This window comes from Haemaphysalis longicornis, unplaced genomic scaffold (assembly GCF_048455015.1).
Source record: "Haemaphysalis longicornis isolate Haplotype H1 unplaced genomic scaffold, Haemaphysalis longicornis Haplotype H1 scaffold_18, whole genome shotgun sequence".
Classification (NCBI taxonomy): Eukaryota; Metazoa; Arthropoda; class Arachnida; order Ixodida; family Ixodidae; genus Haemaphysalis; species Haemaphysalis longicornis.
The window spans coordinates 8,529,406-8,552,455 of NW_027526282.1; the positions used below are offsets into that span (position 1 = coordinate 8,529,406).

General features: G+C 46.9%; 1 protein-coding gene across 1 annotated transcript in view; it reads left to right on the top strand.

Annotated features, from left to right (window-relative positions):
- Positions 1 to 17,621, top strand: part of LOC144166651 (glutamate receptor 2-like) — a 41,565-nt gene extending 23,944 nt beyond the window's left edge. The window contains exons 3-7 of the mRNA XM_077696183.1: positions 339 to 492; positions 3,453 to 3,670; positions 10,653 to 10,945; positions 13,927 to 14,126; positions 17,253 to 17,621. Coding sequence (XP_077552309.1) covers positions 339 to 492; positions 3,453 to 3,670; positions 10,653 to 10,945; positions 13,927 to 14,126; positions 17,253 to 17,338 — 951 coding nt within the window. The 3' untranslated portion in view covers positions 17,339 to 17,621. The remainder of the gene's footprint in view (positions 1 to 338; positions 493 to 3,452; positions 3,671 to 10,652; positions 10,946 to 13,926; positions 14,127 to 17,252) is intronic.
- The last annotated feature ends 5,429 nt before the right edge of the window (positions 17,622 to 23,050 follow it).

Sequence of the window (23,050 nt, forward strand, 5' to 3'; positions counted from 1 at the left end):
TGCATGTACTTCGACGGCTCGAGAAACACTCGCGCCAAGAGATAAATGCCTGCGGAGCAGACGCCGCGGCGTTCGACTCGCCGACACTCGCCCGCGCACATCACTTTGTTGACTGCTGCTTCGCTGACTGTGTATTCTTGAGTTGTTAGGGGAGCACAAGTTCTCGCCAATAAACTTGTTTTTCTTCAAAACAACTGCGTCGTATTTGGCTTCGTGGCAATATCCTAGCGCATACAATGTGAATTAACCAGCCTTCACTGCTCCAAGAGAACGTTGTTAATCATTATTCGCCGCAAGGCGCAATTCAAGTATGCCTACAAATCAGCGTTCTCTCGCAGGTGTGGACTGGCCTAATGTGTTCCCTCCTGGCGTGCGTTCTGCTCAATGTGCTGTCTGACAATGTTCTGGGCTCTGTCTTAAAACAAAGGATTAGGCTGCGGGAACTTTTTGAACAGAACTGGTGGCTCTACCTATCGGCGCTGTTCTCCGAATGTAAGTGGAAAAGTTTAAACAGCTAGAGATTGAACGTAACACTCTCCAACTAGCCCAAACGTAGGCGTGGAACTCCAAGTATAGATGTTCATTAAAACCCCTGATATTATCATAGCTGGAAAGGTTCCTGCTTTCTAAATGGTAAAATAAGTGTAGCCAACCTTTTATGCAAAAACAACAATACTCTGAGATGGATTTGAGCAAAAACCACAATCGTGTACCTTTTATTTTGGGGCATGTTCATCATCCCGTAGCTTTGCGATAAATTATGTATGATATCTCTGCTATAGCTTCAGCAAGTAAAACTAATTTCTACATTGAATTTAGTTCTTTTAAATAAAGCAGTCTATAAGCCTGATGCACACTTTTTGTTTTGTGGGTTTTACGGCTCAGCCACCATATATGAAGCGGATATATTTCGTAAGTTATTCCAATGCACAGTTTCTGGCGCTAAGTCATTCCGAGGTCACATTTTCGACTGCCGTGTTACGGTCACAACCACCCAACTCCTCAGTTATTTGCGAGTTGTTTTTGCCTAAGGGAATTGTTGTATTTGATAGAGTTAGGTATGAAGACGTAAGTCACTCGAACATGTTTATAGATTTTCGAGTTTTTTTTTTGTAAGCTTCAGGTAATAAATCGAGACTAACATCCACAAAGGCCCTTGCATACAGGTCCACAACATTTTTAGCTCTTTGTTGGCCATTTTGCTTCAAAGTATGTGAGTATAAATGTTTTTAACCCCTCCAAAAAAAGCTTTAGTTCACGGACTTTTATCGAAGTTATTTGGCAAGAAAAAAATGGTTCAATAAGTGACTAGGCATTCAGACTAGACATTGAAAAGAAGGAACCAATCGGGCTGAATTTCTTCTGTTTTGCTATGCTTATTTCTAGCAATGGGGTAGACATAGTAAAAATAAATGCCCAGCGCTAGATCTAGTGTTTGTCTTGTCTGTGGCTTTTTTCCGTCTTGTATATTCCAGGGCGTGAAATATATGCAGCATTTCGGAAGAAAGTTCGGGGTTTGGCGTAAGGCGCATATCAAAGCTTTAGTTTCGTGGTAATCTCTTGCATAAAGTGTAGCGCCAAAATACATTGTTTGAGCTTGTATTTTTCGGAATAACAAACTATTATTTAAAGTATTTCTTTTGTAAGAAAAACAAACACTCTTGTGTATAGGACCGTAATAAATAATGCCGGATACTGTTACGGAAATATTTGCTAGCAGAATAAGGATATACATTTCAATTGCAGTTTCTGCGGTTCAATCGGTGACAACGGTAATTTGCCCCGCCCATTGTACTTACACCTGTACCATAAACTTTTCCATACGTTGAGCAGAAGCCCAGGGAAAAGCTAACTTTTCAATTCATTTGAAGGCACTGCAAAAGTATGCAGGATTCAGACCTTTTACCTGGTACACATGAATAATTGCAGCTGTGTTTTGAAATTTTTGTGTGGGGTGTATGTATTTCTACCATTATTTTTTGTTGAAATCATTGAACATGAATGCCAAGGTCACAGGGAGCCAGATTCTTCATTACCGGCCTTTTCTACTTATATATAACAACAGCTTCCTAGAATTGTGCATCGCCACAGGTGTAGCAGTATGTTTAAAGGTGCACATTGGCAGTTCCCGTATTACACAAACATCAAACGATTTCGGTAAATGGCGACTTGCTTCCTACCACCGCCATTAAAAACCACTCGATGCTATGAGCAGAATAATATCTCCGCTTCCGTTAAGGAACAGCAAATATTACGCAAACTCCTTGCAGTTTACAAAGCATTTTTCAAGAGTATCAAGGTTTCAAATAATGATCACGTTGGTTTTTTAACGGCAATATTGTGGCACATTAAATGATGTTTTGTAGGAGTGAGGGTACACAATTTTCCGAAATATATTCACCTTTATGCGAACTTAGTTTTCCAGCAAAGGCTTTTTTGTTAGCGATGTATGGTTTATGCGATGATGAATACAATCATATTCAAACAACTATATTTTCCTCCATTGCAGGATAAACGCTCTCCCATATACGTCCCATCACCCTCATATTTCATTCTTAGCCACCAAATTTGCTATCCCATCCCTCGAATGAGTTTTCTGCTTATCCTAGTTTTTCCTTGCTTTTCGGCGGCCATTTTCTTAGTTGAATGGTTCATCTGATTTATGTATCCTACATTGCATGTCAGCCTCTGCTACACTACTCTCAGCAAATCCAGCTACGACAACTTCTGGACGAGTCTATTCCCTAATCCAAAGCACCCAATCAACACCATACTAGTGCGAGTGGCCACACGCATGAAGCGACTTGTCAGGTCATTGTCAATGATTCCTTAGCAATCCCAACCTACTGCTGATGTGTGCAAGATGTTGAAAAACTCCAGAACTTTTTGGGTTTGGATAGATGCCACCAAATCAAGAAAAAAGTATCAGGCCCTCCTTGATAGCGCTAACAGTGCCGATTAAATTAACTGATACCAGACAACAGTGGCCGCATCCGACGCAGGAAGCGAAGCTTCTATTCCTGTGTAATATGGGTTCTTATAAAACCCCATGTTTAACTAATAAACTTGTTCATAGTACTAAGTTTCCCGCGTTTAGGTGGCGTGTAGACACATGGAGAAGGGAAACTGGGGCAGTTTTTTCAGTCGCGCGTAGCGCATTAACCCACGTCAAATGCCACAACGGCCACTCGTATAACGATCCAGCCGTTGGTCAGCCCAAATTTAATGCGCCATGAATATACTGAGCTAACCAATGCTCATCAAAGAGTTTATTCAGCGCGCTCATTAACTTTGGGGTGTTATTCTGTTACCTTCTATGTCATGCAAATAAATTAAAACAGCACTTTTTTTGAAAGGAAGAATAAGAATTGCGTTCTGCCTGCATTACACCAGTTGCCCCCAACTCAACTTCTCTTCCTTTTGCACGAAAATTCTATCGTGTTTGGGCGCAGCGTCGACGAAAATGCCTCTGCACACACCTGGTCGCATCCTTCTCGCCCTGTGGTGGATCACGGTCGTGGTGCTGATGAACGCTTTCACTGGTCACATGAAGGCTACCATGATGCTGAAACCGGATCCGGAGCGTATAGACAGCTTTAAGGACCTGGTTCTCCGAGGCAACGTAAGACCCTTCCTCTGGCGCAACAGCGCCTACGCTGACTTGCTGAAGGTAAGGACAGTCCGAGGCATCATTAATAACTGTCTTATTGATTACTGCCGCATCTCGATTAGGGTGCGTCCAAAACACTTAAGAGGTTCATACTCCTCCGAAGATTTCCGTGTTAGGCTACTTTGGGTAAAAGAGGCACGACATAGGACGTCATTCACATACTACATCCACTGCAGAAACTCTGGCCCTGGTATTAGTTTTTCTTGGAGAGCCTTTCAGTTTGATCATATGCAAATGTCGTTTCAAATCGCGCGCCATCAGCCGCAAATGGTTCGCACAACATCCGACAGATGGCGACGAGTGTACTGGCCAGTAGGAAGACGCATTGAAACATCCCCCTCGCGAGGGGCATGATCAAATGCAGAGCATTTCCGGGGGCGCACGACGTTAAGTAGTTTGCGTTACGTTAATGTTGTTGCACTTGTGGCAACTGCTGACGAGAGAGCGCTCGTCAGCAATAATTTGAATGAGTCAACGATATAAGGCGCGTTCATAGCGTCCCATTCTGCGTCGGCTTTGTGGCGCAGTGGTTAGAGCACCATGTACATTGCGTTCCGCCCGCAGGGTCGAGGGATCGAAACCTGGCGCCGGATAGTATTCCTTTTTTTTATATAGTAGGGAGGGGTGCGGTGCGGACTACGGACGTCAACGCGGGTGACATCGTGAGTTACTGAAATGCTCTGCATTTAAAAGCGATTGGGCTAGAAACGGCATCCAGGCGGGCTTTTTGAAAAAGCAATGACGATGCATTGTAACCCTTCAGTTTGAAATGTTAAAAGGGCTCTGCGACACTGCCGGTAAACCCTTGGATTCTTTACTTCGCGTCTGGAAACATTGCGAAAGCTACATTTATCGTCAGCCCGGAGTGGCACTGCGTCATTTGCTCGCCGCAACAGGTGCGTCTTCCATTGCTGTTTTGCTTTTGTGGCTTTTTTTAAGTGGGTATGGAATGCGTTTATTGCTGCAACTGCAAGGAAGGCGGGCCATCGACGCTTCACCGCTGTTATGGAGTTAGTCGATGCGATAAGTACGCCAAGACCGGGAAAAAAAGGAAATTCCTTTGAACAAGTTTCTAGGTCATCTGATTGCCATAGAGCAGTAATTTTTGGCTGAGGTACTTTGCGACCACATATTCTGAGTGCTGAGGGTGTTTCTTAACTACGTTCTGAAAGCATTTAGGATATTAAAATAGAGATAAAATTGTTGCATGGTTCTTGAACATTCGGATGGGCGTGAGATAACTGATTCCTTGTTTTAGCTTTAAAATGGAAGTGGCACTTATGGACATCACCCCTTAATTTCCCTTTTCAGCTGTGAATGTGCCGCCTTTTGCTGTCGTGCGGAAGTAGTGACCGGTGAGATTACCTAGGCCGCTCAAACGTAGGAAGTGAACGGGAAAGGGGCATGAGGACTCACTTAAATTTTTGTGAAAACGTGTGATCCGTTATATATGGTCGATTAGAACAGAAAAATGCCAACTAGAATGGTTACTCTACCCTATCGCTGCTCTTCAGTCAGCATAACACCAGTTTTGAAAGCGGAGCTCTTCCAGGTCGAGCCTTTTCGTAAGTCTGCTTAAGGTTGTGCGTAGTGCATAGGTAGTAGTAGGTTCGCCGACAGCCTCACAGAAACGGGTTCCCAGTACCACCAAATGAGGGCGCAGTGGTCTAGCAGGAGTGGTTTTCACTCCTCTACATATGTGAGGGAGTGGGGAGGTAGCCTCTCACAGATGACTCTTTGGTTTCGATCTTCTTGCGCGAACCGCAGAATTCGTGCGCTGGCGGCGCTGCCGTTCTTGACCGAGCGCCCGTTGACGTTAAAGCCGACAGAAGAAAACCACAGACTCGCTGTTTCAGCCGATTTTACATTGGGTGAAACTGGGTTTAATTGTTTACTCTTTTTACTTCCTTTAAATGTTATGCCAATTGATTCCTATAGCATTATTAGTCATGCCGTGACGCCTTTGTTTGAGCGTATATTTACGTTTTTGCGTTTATCCTGAAAGGTAGCTGGAAGTTAGTGATTGTTTGTGTTCCCTCTCTCGGTCCGTGATTATTTCTTTTTTTGTGTGTGTGTGGGGGGGGGGGGGGGGGTTGCTGCTAAATTCATGTAATCTCTTCTGCTGCTATCACTGTTGGTTTCTACAGTACAGAATACAATACGAGAGGAGACGGTACGAAAAAAGTTGCCCTTTGCAGCTTGAGCGCCCCTTACGCCCTACATAAGACAACAGTCGTGTTGTAGCCCGCAGAGACGAAACGACTAGATTACTTCAACATTCTTACACAATAGAATGGTCAACACTGTACATTACTATAAAAGGTAAGCAGCTATAGAAAAAGAAAAACATATACAAAGCAATAGTGGTAAACCGAAAATGCCGTAACCAAAAGTACATGTAAATCCTAATGAATAAATTCGATTACAACAAAGGCTCAAAAATGTACATCAGCTTCTTTAACATCTTCGTTGATTTTTTTGTTATACAAACATTATTTTTTCCAGTGTGTTTAAAAGTCTCGGTAACGTGTACAAAACAGATTAGTAACAATGATTGGTGCAACAGGATGGCAATGACCACAAGGCACGATGGCGTAAACAGTAAGCTGGTTCATGACGAACTGACTGAAACATAGACAACATGGCACTGTTATTGGCGACTACAATAGTTTTGTACATTGAAAGTAGTCTGAACGCGTAGAGTGAAGTTGAGTGAAGAATATTAAACTCAGCAAGGCAAAGTATTGTTCGGTGTGCACATTCCACTCTTCATTAGGAATAAGCCTTATTGCTCGTTTTTGCGCTACAAGAAGTTTCAATTTATTGTGCGTAGTTCTCGTTCCCCCAAGTGTGTGGCAATAGCTAGTAACTGGCAGCACAAATCCATTCTCAATTAATAATATAACCCGTCCGGGAACGGTGCATTGGTGTCGACATATCAGCTGTTAACAGGTAATTCCGTGGTATTCATGTTGTACGGCCGGGGAAATTCCGCCGGACTACGCATCCAGTAACGCAATAATTGACAGTGGGAGCATTCGCATCCGTGGGTCATAGATGCTAACAGCGGGTGAGAGAGCATGTTTGCGATGATAACACCTCACCCATGGTGGTATCCGAGACAAGGAGGGGGAATCAAAGCCCAGCTTTGCATGCCAATTTTGGACAGAGTGCGTGCGGTGCGGTTCTACGCAATCCAATTGGAGCATTCAGTACCATTTACGCTTGTGAACTTCTAATTTTACCACCATTTTTTCGCACGTACAGCCTCCCAAATTTTTAATGATATAGCAGGAGCGACGACCGCTCGGCATGATACCGCCTTATCACGGTGTTCACCGGCAAAATATGCGAGGGTACGCGCACGCGCATAGAACTATCTGTTGTGGGAGCGTCGTCTGCTCCTCTGTTCTTCTCAGGTCAAAACACCCCCTATTTTTCTTATCTTGCAAGGTTGTTTCGCTACCACCAAAGGTAGCTAAGCAACGTGGGGCACAAAGGGATTCAGATGCAGTGGCAGGAGGTGTACCACTCGCAAGGAAACAGCGTAGCAGACGACACTCATACAGCAGATAGCCCTATGCGCGTGCGCGTACTCTCGCCTATTTCGCTGCTGAACACCGTGATAAGGCGCTGACATTTCGGTCGGTCCATAGAGTCTCTTAGTAAGTATACTAGAGAGGAAACTGCGCCTCGTAAGCCGTGTCGTCGTGGAAGTTCATGGGAAGACCCCCCTTTTTGGCTTGGGCTTGGCATGACAATTCGATTCTTAAGTGGCTTTTGCGATTTGCTTTCTTCACTATGCATTAACATGTTTACGAGCTACAAGGAAACCGAAATCCTCCCGTTTCTGTGGCAGCCGTGTACATGAAACAGCATGGAATGCGTGATCGCACCTGACGTTGCTCATGCCGCAGTCGAAGGACATATGACATAGCAGGTAATATGCCGCCGCGTGGCGACATATATAGGTGGCGAGGCAGCGGAAGTGGTAAGCGAATATATCTACTTAGGCCAAGTTGTGACCCCAGATCCCAACCATGAGGCAGAGATAATTAGAAGGATCAGAATGGGGTGGGGTGCATATGGCAGACATTCTCAGATAATGAATAGCAGCCTACCATTGTCGCTGAAGAAGAAAGTGTATGACAGCTTCATCTTACCGGTACTCACCTACGGGGCAGAAATTTGGAGGCTCACTAAGAGGGTTCAACTTAAATTGAGAACGACTCAGCGGGCAATGGAGCGGAAAATGATAGGTGTAACATTAAGGAACAAGAAGAGAGCGGAGTGGGTCAGGGAGCAAACTGGTGTGAAATACATATTAGTAGAAATTAAGAAGAAGAAATGGACGTGGGCAGGGCATGTAATGCGAAGGCAAGATAACGGCTGGTCATTAAAGGTAACAGAGTGGATCTCCAGAGAAGGCAAGCGTTGCAGGGGGCGGCAGAAAGTTAGATGGGCAGATGAGATCAAGAAGTTTGCGGGGATAAATTGGTCACAGTTGGCACAGGACCGAGGTAATTGGAGAATAATGGGAGAGGCCTTTGCCCTGGAGTAGGCTGGTGATGATGATGATGCCACCGCGAAATTTGTAGACGACGAAAAGAAGAAATAAAACGTACTTCGACGAAGGCAAGATACGGCAGATACGGGCGCTTGTATGAGTCCTATCTTGTCATCGTCCACGACTGTTCAACGCCACGTTTTCTTTTTTCTTGTTAAACTAGCTGGCGGTCGCGGTGCACCGGTTCACCACGAAGGGAACGTTTTCATAAGCACGCTCAAAAAACTTTCGAAACTCTTCAAACAACTTATTATTTGAAATAATGGTAAACTGAATAAAATCACAGTCTCTAATGAGTTACCCCCCAAATATTAACATTGTTCGTAACTACAACCTTGGCCTGCGGAATAGCAGGCACAACCGTTCCGGCAAAAATACGCGTTACTTCTTTTTTCCTTAGTTTTAAAACAGCCTGTTTTTAGATGCGACCAATCTCTTTAACTCGCCTTGTCCCTCCGGCGTCCATCCGTAGTCCGCATCCCTCCCCCATTCTCCTCGCCACGCCAGCTGCGCGGTAACGCTGCTCTCACCGCAGCGCCATCTTGCGTTAGCGCTTGCTCCCCCCGCCATGCCAGCTGTGCGTCAGCGCGCGTTAGCGCTCGGTTAACACATGCGCATGCGCTACTCTCTATCATTCCCCTCACCGTTAACGCGCGGTAAATATAAACGCGATAACTGCGTCGCTCCTCTCAGTCGCTCCACCGCCGCCGCTCCGATGACATCCGATGACCACCGATGATTTGAATGGAGACTAACAGGTCTGCTACCGCGATGGTCGGCGCAACCGTAACAAGCACTGCCCAGATGCGTCGCATCACCCATGGTTTCCCCCCGCGGAAAGATGTGGTCAATTTTTATTTTCCACTTACATAATTGCACACTATTTTTCGCGTTTTTGTGGCACTTTGTTTAAATTTGCAGTCACTAAAACGTTTCAATCCAAGCCAATGATGAAACTAAGGCGAGCGCGATGTATAATGGCGGCCCATGACGACACAGACGGCCTTGATGTGAGCCGCATAGACGCTAGCGCCAGATTCCTTTCTGGTGTATACTGTAAGAAACTCTATGGGTCGGCCGTCGCTCCCGCTATATTATTAAAAATTTGGGAGGCTGTACTAGCGCAGCTTTCCATGCAAACACATGTAGTTGTACCGCCGTGTGAGTGCTAATTCCGCTTCCCGTTATTTGTGGCAGGATTGCAAGGATGTGTTATGTGACGAGAGCGACTAGTATATTGAACGACGCAATGGCGCAGATTAGTTTTCAGCAGCACCCAGCTGACGCGGCATCAGGGTCTTACGTCAAACGTACCGTCCTAATAATCTCTGCTGCAGACTGTTGTTTGCCTGCGTACACTTTGGAGCATAAATAACCCGAATAATCAGTTTCTCTGAGTCGCCCGCGCTTTCATCGCTGTTACCCTGAAGCCACCAGCAAGCAGTCCCCAATTTGATTTTATCATTCATGAATAGTGCACTGGTCAGTGGTCCAAATGCAAGTTTTGCATCGCCCACCCTATCATCCTCGTATTCGACATCCCCCTTGTCCCTATTCTTCTGCGGAGCGAGATGATATTTGGCCTCTCCAGCTACGGATGTCTTTATTGAAGGCGTTTCGTAGGTGAATATATGAAAGAAGCGGTACAAAATTTTTGCGTTGAAAGAACAAAATCCCGCGTGTTCCGAAGAAAAACATACTGCCTGCACGTGCAACATTCCCAGTGTGCTGGGCTCGACGCTCGCGTTGCGCAGACACGTCTCGTTGCCCGAACGAAGGATCCCCGGCCCGACGATGACGTTTGGCCGCGGCTTCTCGTGCACGAAGTTCGGCGTCGGCAGCGCGCTTCAGACGCTTGCGTTCGGCGTCGGCAGCGCGCAGTTCGAAAGAAATTGACAGCGAGAGCGAACGCCGAGAACCGCCCCATCACGGCGCGACCGCGCCACGACCACGTCACGACTACGTCACGATCACGCCACAACTTTGTTGCTCCCGCGCCAAACTACGACGCATGCGCGCCCCACCTGTTGCTGAACGCGATCCGAGCACGCAGAGAACACGCGAGGAGCAGCGGAGAGCAGGCGAGGAGGAGTGGGGGAGAGGGCGCACCTGGAACGGCTGTTGCGGACGCCGAGGCGCGCCAACGCCGGGTGACATCGTGAGTTAAAGAAATGCTCTGCATTTAAAAATCTCTTATGCCTCCTCACTGTTCCCGCCGTTTTTACTTTACTCATTTTGCTTGTTTATTCACGGTGGTGCGAGGCAAACGAGGGCACGAAAGCGACGCCTATGCTGATAGGAATGTGTCGGGAGTAGCTGCACTACCTGTTTTAGCTGCTCTATTGTTCTATTTTTCTTAGTTTCCTTGATTGCTTACCAGTACCGAAAGGGATAAACGCCTTGACGCCTTCGCAGAATGCATTCGACGTTCAAGAATACCGGGACGTTTGGAGCCTAATTGTGGCGCTGGATGGCCTGCGAGACTCGGAAACCCTGTACGACGTTGCACACCTGCGCGAAGTCCTGGTCGGGAAAGCAGTGCTTATCAGCGACTACACGACTACGCTGTATTACGCTTCGCGTACGTGCCGCCAACGGCTTGCCCCTGGAAACTACTACTTCGCCAAAGAGCGAAATTTCCAGACGAAAGTAGCCATGGGAATGCGCAAAGACATGGACCAAGCTCTCATGCAACTCATCAACAAGAGGTAACGACGCTTGCCTCTATTTCCATCTTTCTTGACTACTACTCTCCTGTTGCTTGAATCACAACACCTGATGACTGATTGGTTGGTAGGATTACTAGATGTAGATAACATCACTTCTTTCGGCCTAGTGGCTCAGATTCTGATCTTAAACAACAGCGCAAAAGACAACGACTAAGAAAGAAGCACAGACAAGCGCTGCGCTTGTCTGTGCTTCTTTCTTAGTCCTTGTTTTTTGCGCTGTTGTTTAAGATCAGAATGAACCAACTGGCCCCAGTCGAGACGCTAATTGGCTCAGATTGGCAGGTTTACCACAGGGGGGGGGACTGGACTGTATGTTCGTACCTGTCTGTGGGAGCACAGGACAGAAAAAAAAATGCTGTGTTACAATCTCGAAAAAAAAAACCCTTGGATACACAATCGACCGCTATTTTCATCTAAGTCAAGGTCAGGTGGAGCTGGTTTCGTACGCACATAATAATCTATTTGTGGACCTTTGCTGATTGATCATCCTAATCAGCTAAGAAAACTTGATGGTCGCTGTCTCAAGGAAACAGTTATCGGCATGACAACGAGTCTTCGAACGGTAACCGGTGACCGAGAAGAGGGTCTGCGATGTCCGGCTTTCATGTAACAGCGAATAAAGCTGTCACAGCCTGAACTGATAAAAAACCTTTGTACTGTGCTTATGTATATTTCAATCAGAGTAGAACCGTCATCTGTAACCTGGGAAACACTTGTAACTGTAACTCTGAACACTCGTAGATGTCAAACGGCTAGGGAACAAAATAAAACAAAAAACGGCTAGGGAACAAAACAAAACAAAAAAATTACACCATCTTCCCGTAAGGGAACCCTGAGTAGTATGTGAAGCAGCCATGGGGTCGACTGAAGTTCACATTAGTTTTCAGTTCGTCGTATCCGTTGGCGTTCAGCTTCGCGTGCCTTCGTTGTATCGGCAGCTTCTTGACGTAGTTTGAATGAGTGAAGGACATAAGGCGCGTTCGTAGCACATGCTCCCGTCTCGGTTTGTAAAAAAAAAAGGTTTGTAGCGCAGTGGGAAGAGTGCCACGTACCTCCCGTTGCGACCAGAGAGTCGTGGGATCGAAACCGGGCCCCGCCTAACTATTTATTTTTAGGGGCGAAGCTCCTAAAGCCGTGGGTCTGTCCATCCCTTGTGTCTCGTGGTACGTGACCGCCTAGTTCAATGACTCACTCGCAGGTGGCGCTGGTGTGAGTGACGTCATGATGACGTCACTCGCACGTGACTGACACTATAAAACGCAATCGCTGTTAACGCGCTTCCTCTTTCGCAACGAGTCACCGGATGGAGGAGGTGGTTGTTGACAAGGCTGCGGAGCGGAGGGCGCGCAGGGCGGCGGCAGCGCGCGCTCGCCGACAGGATCCCGCCGTACGCGAAAGAGAGGCCGAAGCATCTCGTCTAGAAAGTCGCGCTTAAACCGCGCGTCGGCAGCTTCGGGCTGAGCTCGCTTGATGCGTTTTGCAGCCGCCTCGCGAGCTCTCACTGCATCGGGGTTTGCCTGCCGATACGAGCGCTTGCTTGCAGCCTCACGAACCCTACAACAACAACAAACGAACAAGAACAAAATAAAAGTTGATTTGTACAATGTACGCACACAGTCTTACGTCTTTCTTAATGATGTAATGGGCGAACTTTCACGGGAGAGTTACGGTTACCTCTCGAGCTTCGCCCCACTTATCATCATTAATTCCGTGGATATGGCGTGATTTTTATAGTGGAAAGCGCTGACATCAGCCGAAACGCTGACGAGGATGAAGAGATGCGCATGCGCAGTAGACTGCGGGCGGCGGACGACAAGGGATGGAGGGACACAGCCCCAAGCATGAGACGCTCCGCATTTAAAAGGTTGAACAGAATTACAGAGGGCTAGTGATATCAGAAAGAATATTCACTGCGTTCAGCAAAGGATAGTTTACGTACATGATTATCAGAATTAAGACGAGAATCATGCGAAATCGTAACCAGAAAAATGGCGGTATACTGTATCTTACTTAAAAGGGTTTTTTGAAACGAGAGCGGTAAGGCATCTAAACGTAAAATAAACATACCTTTCAGCGTCTTCTGGGTACAAGTTTTTTAAGAAGACACAAACCTCGGTCAGTAACTAAACTTTGCAAAATGAATGGTAGCACCGCCAGCTGTAGGCCTTCCTTCAATTGAGATTTCGGCTAAATGTTTCGTGTCAGCGTAACTATGAGTAGTGAGAGCTGTATACGAGTCGACATGGAGGCCTACCGTACCTCGTTACTACCAGCGAATAAAAAAAATTCGGGCAGTAAATATCAGAGACGGAGCTTATTAGCGCAAATGGCTACGTTGCGAAGTGGCCTTCAATCCTGTTGAACTGCGGGTGTGTTTCTTACACCTTTACCTAGGCGGCAATAGCGCATGCTAGTGCTTAGGTCCGGGCTGGTTTGCCCGGTTGTGAGGGTTCTACCCTGGACTTTATCCTGATCCCGCCATTTCTACAACAGCCTTTTCTGATTGGCCTTCAGTCGCGTCAAGGGGACCGAAATCCAACAGAAATAGTTTCAGACGCTATGTGGCACGCCTTCAACCGGGCATAGTCAAGTACAGCGCCCGGGCTGGGTTACGGCACCTTGTTACGGACTCTTCAACGTCCTAAAATACAGAAATGCGTGAGGTAGAAGTGCCTAGCGCCAACTCTTTATTTCTAAGCCGAAAAAGCATCATTATCCAGTGAACAAAAAGCGAGTGAGCTACACAAGGTGAGATCTTTGAATTACAACAAGAATTCTTGCACACTTTAATCTGCCTTTATACGAGGTTTCAAAGCATAATTAAAAGCTTTATACGGTTCATAAAAGGCAAGATTAGGGCGAATAACGAAAAAAAGGTGCAGTTGGTTTTGAGGGAGGGACAAAATGTACATCAACCAATGATATTACATGATTCTTATATTTGACACCCCTAATTACAGGGTCACTTGGATCGTAGAAAGCGGCCTGATGCAGGCGTGGCTCCAAACTCAGTACGGTGATTGGGAGTCCTGTGTGTCCGGTCATCAAGAAGAAAAGGCCAGCCCGCTGTCCCTCTTCGAGGTCCAGTCCGTCTTCTACTTGTACCTCATTGCCACTGCTACTTCGGTCATCGTTTTCATCGTGGAGTTCATGACTGCAGGTGCGCTAAGGATCAGTGCGTTCAGTGCAAATTGTTAGGTTCGTTTTGATAAAAAAGAGAGAGAGAGAAATCTTTAATGGACACTGAAGGAAGGAAGGACGGAAGGAAGGAAGGAAGTTAACTTTATTTTCCTAAGTACCCTTAGTCCAGGGTGCCGTCTCGGGAGGCTGGGCCATGGTTTCCCCCGCTGTGGACGTCAGCAGGAGCTGTGTCGCAGCGCTGGGGTCAGCCAGACTTGCCTCTCAGGATGCCAGAGTTGGATTCGGAATGCGGGTCAACTTTGCATGTCGATCACAGGCCCATATTATGTGGAATATGTTTGGGTAACCTCCGCACAACGAGCAAGTAGGGGTGCCGGGAAAATTTCGAAAGCGCTGTGTGAGATGTTCAGTGAGTAATGTGTTAGTCTGTATCTGTCAGAGGAGGACGGACTGCCGCCTTGTGAGGAGTGTACGATGTGGAGAGGGGTGTAACTTGCGCTGCGCGCTAAAAGACTCTAGGTATTCGCGTGGGCTGAAAGACGGCTGTGCATCGCTTAAGGTTGACGAGAGCTGGTCAGGTGCCCGGTAAATATTTGCTCGGGCGAGCGTATGTGCCCGCTCATTCCCTAGCAAACCCTCGGGCCCAGGAGTCCAAATAATGTGAAATGTGTACGGTTTGTAGTCGAGTGCGTATTTCATGAGGCGGGCTGTGCGATGGTGCAGGTCATTTCTGATCAATTGTCTCAGGCGGCTTGGGAATCGGTGACGATGATGATGGGTGTTTGCGGACGAACTATATGGGTTGTAGCGGCGTATATGGCTCATGCAATAGATTGAGTTTCTAGGTCGTCGATCGCATGCACGTCTGGTTCGATCGTGAGTCGTGAGAAGTTCGTAGTTTAGGGGCCCGACGACAGCCGTGATACCTCCCTCATCTACCCCAGGATGTGCGTCAACGTAGTAAACCTGCTTGACGGGGCCGAGGCGCTGCAGTCAGCACACCGGGTTACGTGATGGAGGCTGGTGCGAAGAAACTCTTGAGCTTGGAGTGTCTGGGCTGACATGCACCTTGCTTCGCAGAGAGTTCTATTCGTGCATGTGCACCTTGGAAGGCCCAGGCAGATGCACAGAACTTCAGCCTGTGCACACTCTAGCACTATGAAGTTTGTCTTAGACAAACCAATCAGCGCTGGGAGGCTGCACCACAGAAGGCCAAGGAATATTGCCTTATGAAGTCGTAGCAGTGAAGGCACTGAGCAGCCCCATGTTTTTCCTGTCAGCATTCGGAATATGGGCAAAACGGTTACTGGCGTACCCTAAGATGGCGGATATGGGGGCCCAAGATAAAGATCGATCTAATGTAACTCTAAAAAATTTATGGTGGTGAACGTGCGGTATTTGTGTGTCATTTATGACCAGATGATAGCTGGATACATCCCGCCTCGTAAAGGCAACTGCGGCACACTTTTTGGGGGAAATTTTGCGGCACACTTTTTGGGGGCACTTTTTGAGGGAACATGACAGGTGTCACGTCACTCCACGTGATCCCCTGCGGGGAGGCGTGGCAGCTGCGCTCGCTCAGAGCCTCGCTACTAGGGGCGTTTGGCGGCTGGTTCGCCGCTGCTAGTTCCCTCTGACTCACCATGGAAGGTGCACCAGCTGGGACATCTTTTGAGACGCATTACCTTTCTCTCGTGATAACTAGGTTAAAGTGTCCATACCGATGCAATGTTACCACCGCCAATCATATATTTTTATTACGCTATACTTTTGTCACGTCTATTAACTAATAACGCTCATGTTTCCACACTAGAAATCCCACAGTAGTTTTTTCAGCGTTCCCACCAATGAAGGTTTCAGGTCGGCCTGACGAGAATGGTTTTCTCTCAGCTCAATTTTCTTTTTCAAATATTCCTCATCTATTGTCAAGCTACCAATTATCTACATTCACACAGTTGCAACACTTCTTTGTCCTAGCTTCGCCCACTAGGCATATTGCGCAGATACAAGGCCTTTCACTTTTTGTTACGGTCATATTTTGCTCGGGTGATCGCCAAGGAATGATTGCGCATTAAAAGTACCGGATGGCATTTTGCGCATTTCTACCGGGTAGCCAGGCAATTATAATTTGGTTCATTCGTAGGTTTAAGCGGGTCCGAATAAATCTTGCTTGGTCTATTGAACGGGTGCGCATCATACGGAGAATAAATTCCGGCCTACAAAGAGTTGGCCATGCACCCCTGTGGCCACATGCCACTCTCTCGGTACGTGACATTGCGCTAGGCCTCAGAGTACATCCTCAGATTTCTTGCGGTGAAAATCGTGGTTCTCTCACACTGTTAAAACTTATGGACTGGGGTAATGTTTGAGGTGGTTAGCTATTTAAAAGACGTTCTCAACTACATCCATACAGGTGGGAGCTGCTGTGTGAGAATAACACTGTGCTACTCTTCCAAGTAGGCTTATAGCTTTCTTCTGGTTGACCTTCCTAGTGCTTCAACACTAAAAAAACAACAGTTTGATCACACAATCTGTTCTCGTTACCTTCAGGGTTCATAGTGAAAGGGTACTTTTATAGAGCATGATTTTACGTGCTAGAGAATTTGCTTTGCATGGTATATTGAATCTTAGAATGCAAAAACGCGTGAAGCGATGTGGCTAGGCACATTAATGGGAAAGTTTCGGCTTTCCCGCACTCCCACAGAGAACCCAAAAGCCGCCTAGTATGTCATATATAAAGGCAACATCCCACAATCACATGGACGAAAAGAGGGGATGTCAAATGCGCCGCTGCACGCAAAACTAAAGGTTTAGCGGAATAAATATTTATTTTAAATTCACAAAAGACACCAGGCATGTCCATTGGGGTCGTCTTGAGGACTACTAATCAATGCACAAGATTGTATTTTCAAAGTCATCCACTCTGCAATGAAAGAAACTTCATTTTTTCAGGGCAGAAACAAGCGAACACATTTTGGGCGCTGCCGCCGACAAATATGAATATCCGCAAAGTTGCCCCACTCACCCCTTTGCCCCCTGGTATTTCTTTATCTGCCCTAATGATTTCAACTCCTTGCTCTTGCAATAAGTAAAAAGCAGATGTGGTGTGAAAACCTTATTCTCCTTCATTCCTTTCTTCCAATAGGGCGGACCCCAAATAAGCACCGGAGACATCGTATGCGACAAACCAGAATTGTAGTGAGGAACCACTCCCAAAAGAGATCATCTTGAATGGATGCTGCCGGCCACAAGCCCGGACAACACAGGAAGCGGTTTTGGTGTAGCAGACCCTCCAATCTTCGCAACGAGTAAATCTAGCCTAGGTAGAATGAAATGTTGACATCCCGGGCTGCACAAAAATGGAAACACAAATCGCCGCACTATGTTTCTGCTGTCACTAAACCGGCACATCTTAGACACAACGGAAAGGCAAGAACGCACATGGATATTTTAACGCCAGAATATTGCTTCAAGGGGACAACAGCAGGAGAAGAAAAACAGTTAATAGGCTGAACACCCCACTGTAATAAATAAATTCAGGAAACCTGCTGCTGTATATTCTTTGTTTCGACAATCAGAACAGAAAGGGTGCAATTGGGCGTACGAACGTGCATTTCAGGTTTATTAAAAACATTTGCAGCTTCTTAAGATCGGAGTTTCTAAAATATTCAAGTTTGGAACCTTGAAGTGGAAATATTAAGGTAGAAGTGGAATTTCTTTCATCCGTTGTGCGTATTGTCAACTAAGTTAAAGCAAATTTTTGTCAGATTTATTTCTGTCATCACAACCGAACTGTGCGCCCCAAAACCTTTTTTTGTCGTGCCGTCACTTGACCTGTGTCTAGGCACTCTTCGATTAATCCGGAGCACTCAGGATTTTTATTTAAACCGGAGCACTCAACTACGGCGCCCCTTATCGCCTGCGTTGCGTCGGTGCATTAAACACTACAATCAATCATTCTATCGTCGCAAAAGGGACCTGCGCTCTCCATTGGTTCTTTCCCGCACGACACACCTTAACTTCTAGTACACTGTACCGCAGATAAGGGGGGCGGGTGAACGCAGCCAGAAGAGCGAGCAAGCTAACAGTGAAATACACCATAGGCGACAACTTTTTCATTCAATGGCACAAGTGTCACAATGCGTAGGAGAAAAACCGAAACCATTAGAGTGCGCCAAGCTAGATTCAGCAGCAAACAATCTGAATCGGGAGGGATACAATGTCCTTGGGCCACGCAAGGTGGAAGAAAAGGGTATCACGTGTTCAACTGGGGATTGAGGCTTTCGCATTTAAAACAGCGCTCAGCTGTCTTCAGACTTTTTCTTTCGAGAAGGCATGGAATATTTTCACTAAAGGGGTGACTGGAAGCCCGCTGAAATTGCAATGTCTCTTGCGTTGCGTTACACAAGTTTCCAAACACTGCTCATACTTTGCAGAATATCAACAAGAGGAAACGTTTTTCTGACTAGTTAAGTATGCTAACGTGACTTGAAGGCGAGAGCGTGGCGATGCTTACCAGTGGCGTTTTAACTGCTATATCGCATCTGCGTCGCCTTCTTTTCTTTTGTTTTATTGCCTTTTGGCTCCAATTACTTCGACAGGTTCCTTTCTATCAGCATCATGTTTGCATTTCTTCTTCTTCGCATTAATCTAGTGGCTCGTATCGACAGCGTGATATCGCCACTTCGCTTTCATTTCTTCATCTTGGGAACGAATGTTTTACAGCAAAGGGAGTGGCACACACCACAGCTTCCTTGGAATCAAAGTTCTGCGTGGCTCTAGTGCATCTGCTCGACTAATGTGCAATTGTGTTCACGTGTCACACCGCACGCAATATCCTATAACTTTTACGCTTACAATAACTAGTTTTATGAAGTGGGCACATTATCCCCTGAAAGCTTCCAATTCTTTGCAAATAACCCAAGTTGGTATGTGAGACAAAAAAACAACAACGGCAACAACTCTTCTTCCGACACTGCCAAGGTCGGAGATAGCCTGGTGGTAGCCCTCTCGAAATATCAAGAAATATCTAGATGCGCATCACACGCTCAACAGGCGTCAATGTGTAGCATGGCGTGAGCTATATACTAATTTATTGGCCAGTCCTATAACATTCAGCCACATTTTATCCCGAACTCTACAATGATTTCTGGAAGTGGTGCATTCAGCGAGCCACACTCACTCACATGATTTGGGCTTGTGATGCTCAGCTACGAACTCTACGAGCACACTTAGGCATTACCAGAACGTAGCAGTGGGAGACGTTTTTTGTTAGCTCTGACCCCGAACCACACATCAAGGTCGTCCAACTGGCCGAAGATGCCGCTCAAGCCCCATGGCGCCGTGAAGGGGTCCAGGAAGACTCCCACTTCCCCTTCCTTGTTTCACCAAGTTTCAGGCAAAATAAAGTAATGATCATCATTATAAACAGCAGCACCAGCAGGAGACTCGGCTCCTACTGTGGGTACCCTGGTTGAAATCGCGTGCGAACTCATGTGTGATTTTATTTACTCTTTACAGTGACGATCAGTTCCTGTATGGGACAGGCGCTTCAAAGGCGGTTTTTCGCCGAAGGGGCACTGAAGGCTTTCGCTGCAAAACCTTTCAGCCAGTGTTAAGGTTATCCGACGTGGTTAGAGCAGTTATATTTGGTCCGTTTTTTTGCGTGCAGACTTTGTGTGTGAGAGAGAGAGAAAGAGAGAGAGAGAGAGTAAATGGTTATTGAAAAAGGAGAAGAGGTCGGCCTGAGAAATTGATCTTGGGCCTGCTACTTCCCTCTGGGGGGAGGGTACTGGGGACAGAAAGAGAAAGGAATGAATATGGAAGGTATTGGGAATGGCAATGAAAGCAGCAAATGAACTATGTACAAGCAGTAAACCAATAAACGTCTCACGTACAACGGGGCGCTGAATCAGATGACTACAGTTCACTTTTAAGCACATGACTATCATCCATGAAAAAAAAGAAACTGCTCAGACATTATTTCGCAGACATTATTTCTGTTCAATTTTGTCGCAACCTAGAGGCGAGAATCCAAAGAGGAGTCACCAAGAAATGTAAGCAGGGCTTTAACGGCTAGGCTTTGCTTTCTCCTGTCAGCCCACGTGCCCAAAATCGTTTTTTCGGACAGAGGCCGAGTGTCCAAGCGTAGTAAAGCTGTCTCAAGGTTCATTCGCTCACTAGAGTACTTTGGACAAGCACTAAGCAAATGTTCGATAGTCTCAGGACAACCGCACAGAAGGCAGTCTGGGCTGTCCTCTCGTCCGATTGGGTGAAGATACTTCCGAGTCAATGCTACTCCAAGACGCAGCCTGTGTAGCAATGTCTCTTGACTTCGGCGAAGACGAGGAGCATGACTGACCCAGAACTTCCGCTCTGGATCGAGCTTGTGAAGGCGTTCATGTCGGTTCTGCGGGTCCGACGAATGCAAGGCTGCAGCTTGTTTACGCGCTCCGTAGAGTATCGCGTTAGCATCCTGCCTCATGATCGGTATAGACAGGCGAGCTCCATTGTGGTGTGCCTGCTGTGCTTCTGCATCCGCCAACTCATTTCCAGCGATGCCACAGTCACTTGGTAGCCACTGAAACACCACCGCGTGACCCTTTTCATTCAACTCTTTAAACAGGATAGCGACATCAGTGGTCAGCTGATCGTACGCGCCTCGCTTCATTGGGTACCTTAGTACCTGCAGCGCTGGTTTGCAGTCGCAAAAGATAATCCACTGCTGTTGCCTTTCACAAGAAATGGTGCGGAGCGCTTCGCGTAAACCGACCAGTTCTGCTGCGGTAGACGACGTCCTGTAAGCAATCTTGAAACGTTTGGTCAGGTCCTTCCCAGGCATAACCACTGCCGCTGCCGACGAAGACGCCGTGACCAAGTGACCAAACCGTCAACAAAAACATGCGACGCCTCTCCGTACATTTCACTGATGTAAAATAATGAAAGTTGTCTTAGGACCGAAGACGCCATGTGGGATTTTTTACCGATTCCAGCAATCGACAACCGCACCTGTAGATGAGGTACAACCCATAGAGGCACTTCTGATATTTTGGCGACTGCAAATCTGAAGGGAATCAAACGCTTCTGCGCCGAAATACTTCGGGAGTAGTTTGAATTCGGCCGGTCCCTGAAAACACTCGACAGTGGATGGCACTCATGTCTTGTCACATGTCGGAGGTGCACACGAAGAGGTTCTTGCGCGAAGTAGACTTGAATTGGGCAGACTCGTGCTTCTGCGATCGTTCCACGTGTTGATGTGCATCGAGGCAACCCCAAACAGATTCGTAGGGCTTGTGCCTGTGCACTTTGAAACACGCTTAATGATGATCGCCAAACGTTACACAGTAAAGGGGCACTGTATTGCAAATAACCAATAAAGAGCACCTGGTAAAGGCGCAACAGCGGTGAAACCGATGGGCCTCATGATTTCCCTGCCATATGTTGAATGACGTGGGTGAAACTGTAATTTCCTTCTTAGTGCCGAGACATGTTTCGACCATGACAGATCTCTATCAATTGTCACGTCGAGAAATTTATGACGCGTGACAGATGAAATAACAGCTCCTTCGATCTTTACTAGGTAGCATATCATGGGTTTGCGGGTAAATGCCAATGTTGCACTTTTTGACGTTGAAATTTCAAGTCCTTGGCGACGTAGGTACGTTAAAGTGGCAGATACTGCTTTCTGAAGCCGTGCTTGCACGTGAAGTCACGTGGCACCTGATGTCCAAATGCAAATATTATCCGCATGGGCAGATACTGATACTGTTTTAGGGAGCCCTTTAGTGATTCCTATGAGAGCCAGGGTAAATAGCGTAGGGCTGAGGACTCCTCCTTGTGGCACGCCGCGCGTGACGGGGTCATCGGATGTCACTCCATCAAGTGTGGACATGAAAATCATCCGTCCGCAGAGATAGCTTGCTATCCACTGATGCAACCGTCCTCCGATACCAATGGACTCAAGGGCATCCAGAATGCATCATGGGAGACATTATCAAATGCTCCCTTAATGTCCAGGAACACAGCAGCTGTAAGACGACGGCGGTGTTTCTCATTCTCGACGGTAGTGACAATGTCAATAACGCTGTCTATTGAGGAACGTCCTTTGCGAAAGCCTGTCATCGCGTCTGGGTACAAGCCACGCTTCTCCAGAAACCATTCCAGACGAGCGAGGACCATATGCTCCATCACTTTGCTGACACAGCTAGCCAATGCCACTGGCCTGTAGGACGAAATGTCTCGTGGAGACTTGCCAGGATTCAGGACAGCCACTAAACGACTTCTTTTCCAGTGGTTTGGGAGGGACCCATAGCACCAATAGAAGTTGTAGAGGTCTAACAGAGCTTTGTTTCCTTGCGTGCCGAGATGGCAAAGTGCACGGTACGTTATTCCATCATGCCCAGGAGCTGTAGAACGAGCCCAAGCAGAGAGCGCTACAATGAGCTCGTGGAGCGTAAAAGGCACGTCTACGTGGCTATCCGCAGTTGGAGGAGCACAGCGATGTAATGGAGCCATGCCTGCAGCATTACCCCTTGGCACTTGAATGCAGAAATCTTCGACAACATCTATGTCCATGCGATTCTGGTATACCGCCAGAGCTCGAAATGGATGCTGCTGAGTGGGTGTAGATGGCAATGCACGAACGATCTGCCATATCCTACAAAGTGGCTTTCGTGGGTCTAATCTGGAGCAGAAGGATCTCCAGCGTTGTCGGCCAAGCCTCTCTAAATAACTCTGCACAAGTTTCTGAGCTCTGCGAGACACTCTCAGGTCAGAGACAGCTTTTGTCCGTCTGTACCTTCTTTCAGCGCGACGTCTAACAGCGCGAAGCATTTGATACAAAGCGTCCCCTGGATTCCCTTGAGAGGAGCATGTGTAACTTCGTGATGCATCCCTGGTTGCCTGGACAATGCTCAGTTCAAAATCAGTCACTGAATCCAAGCC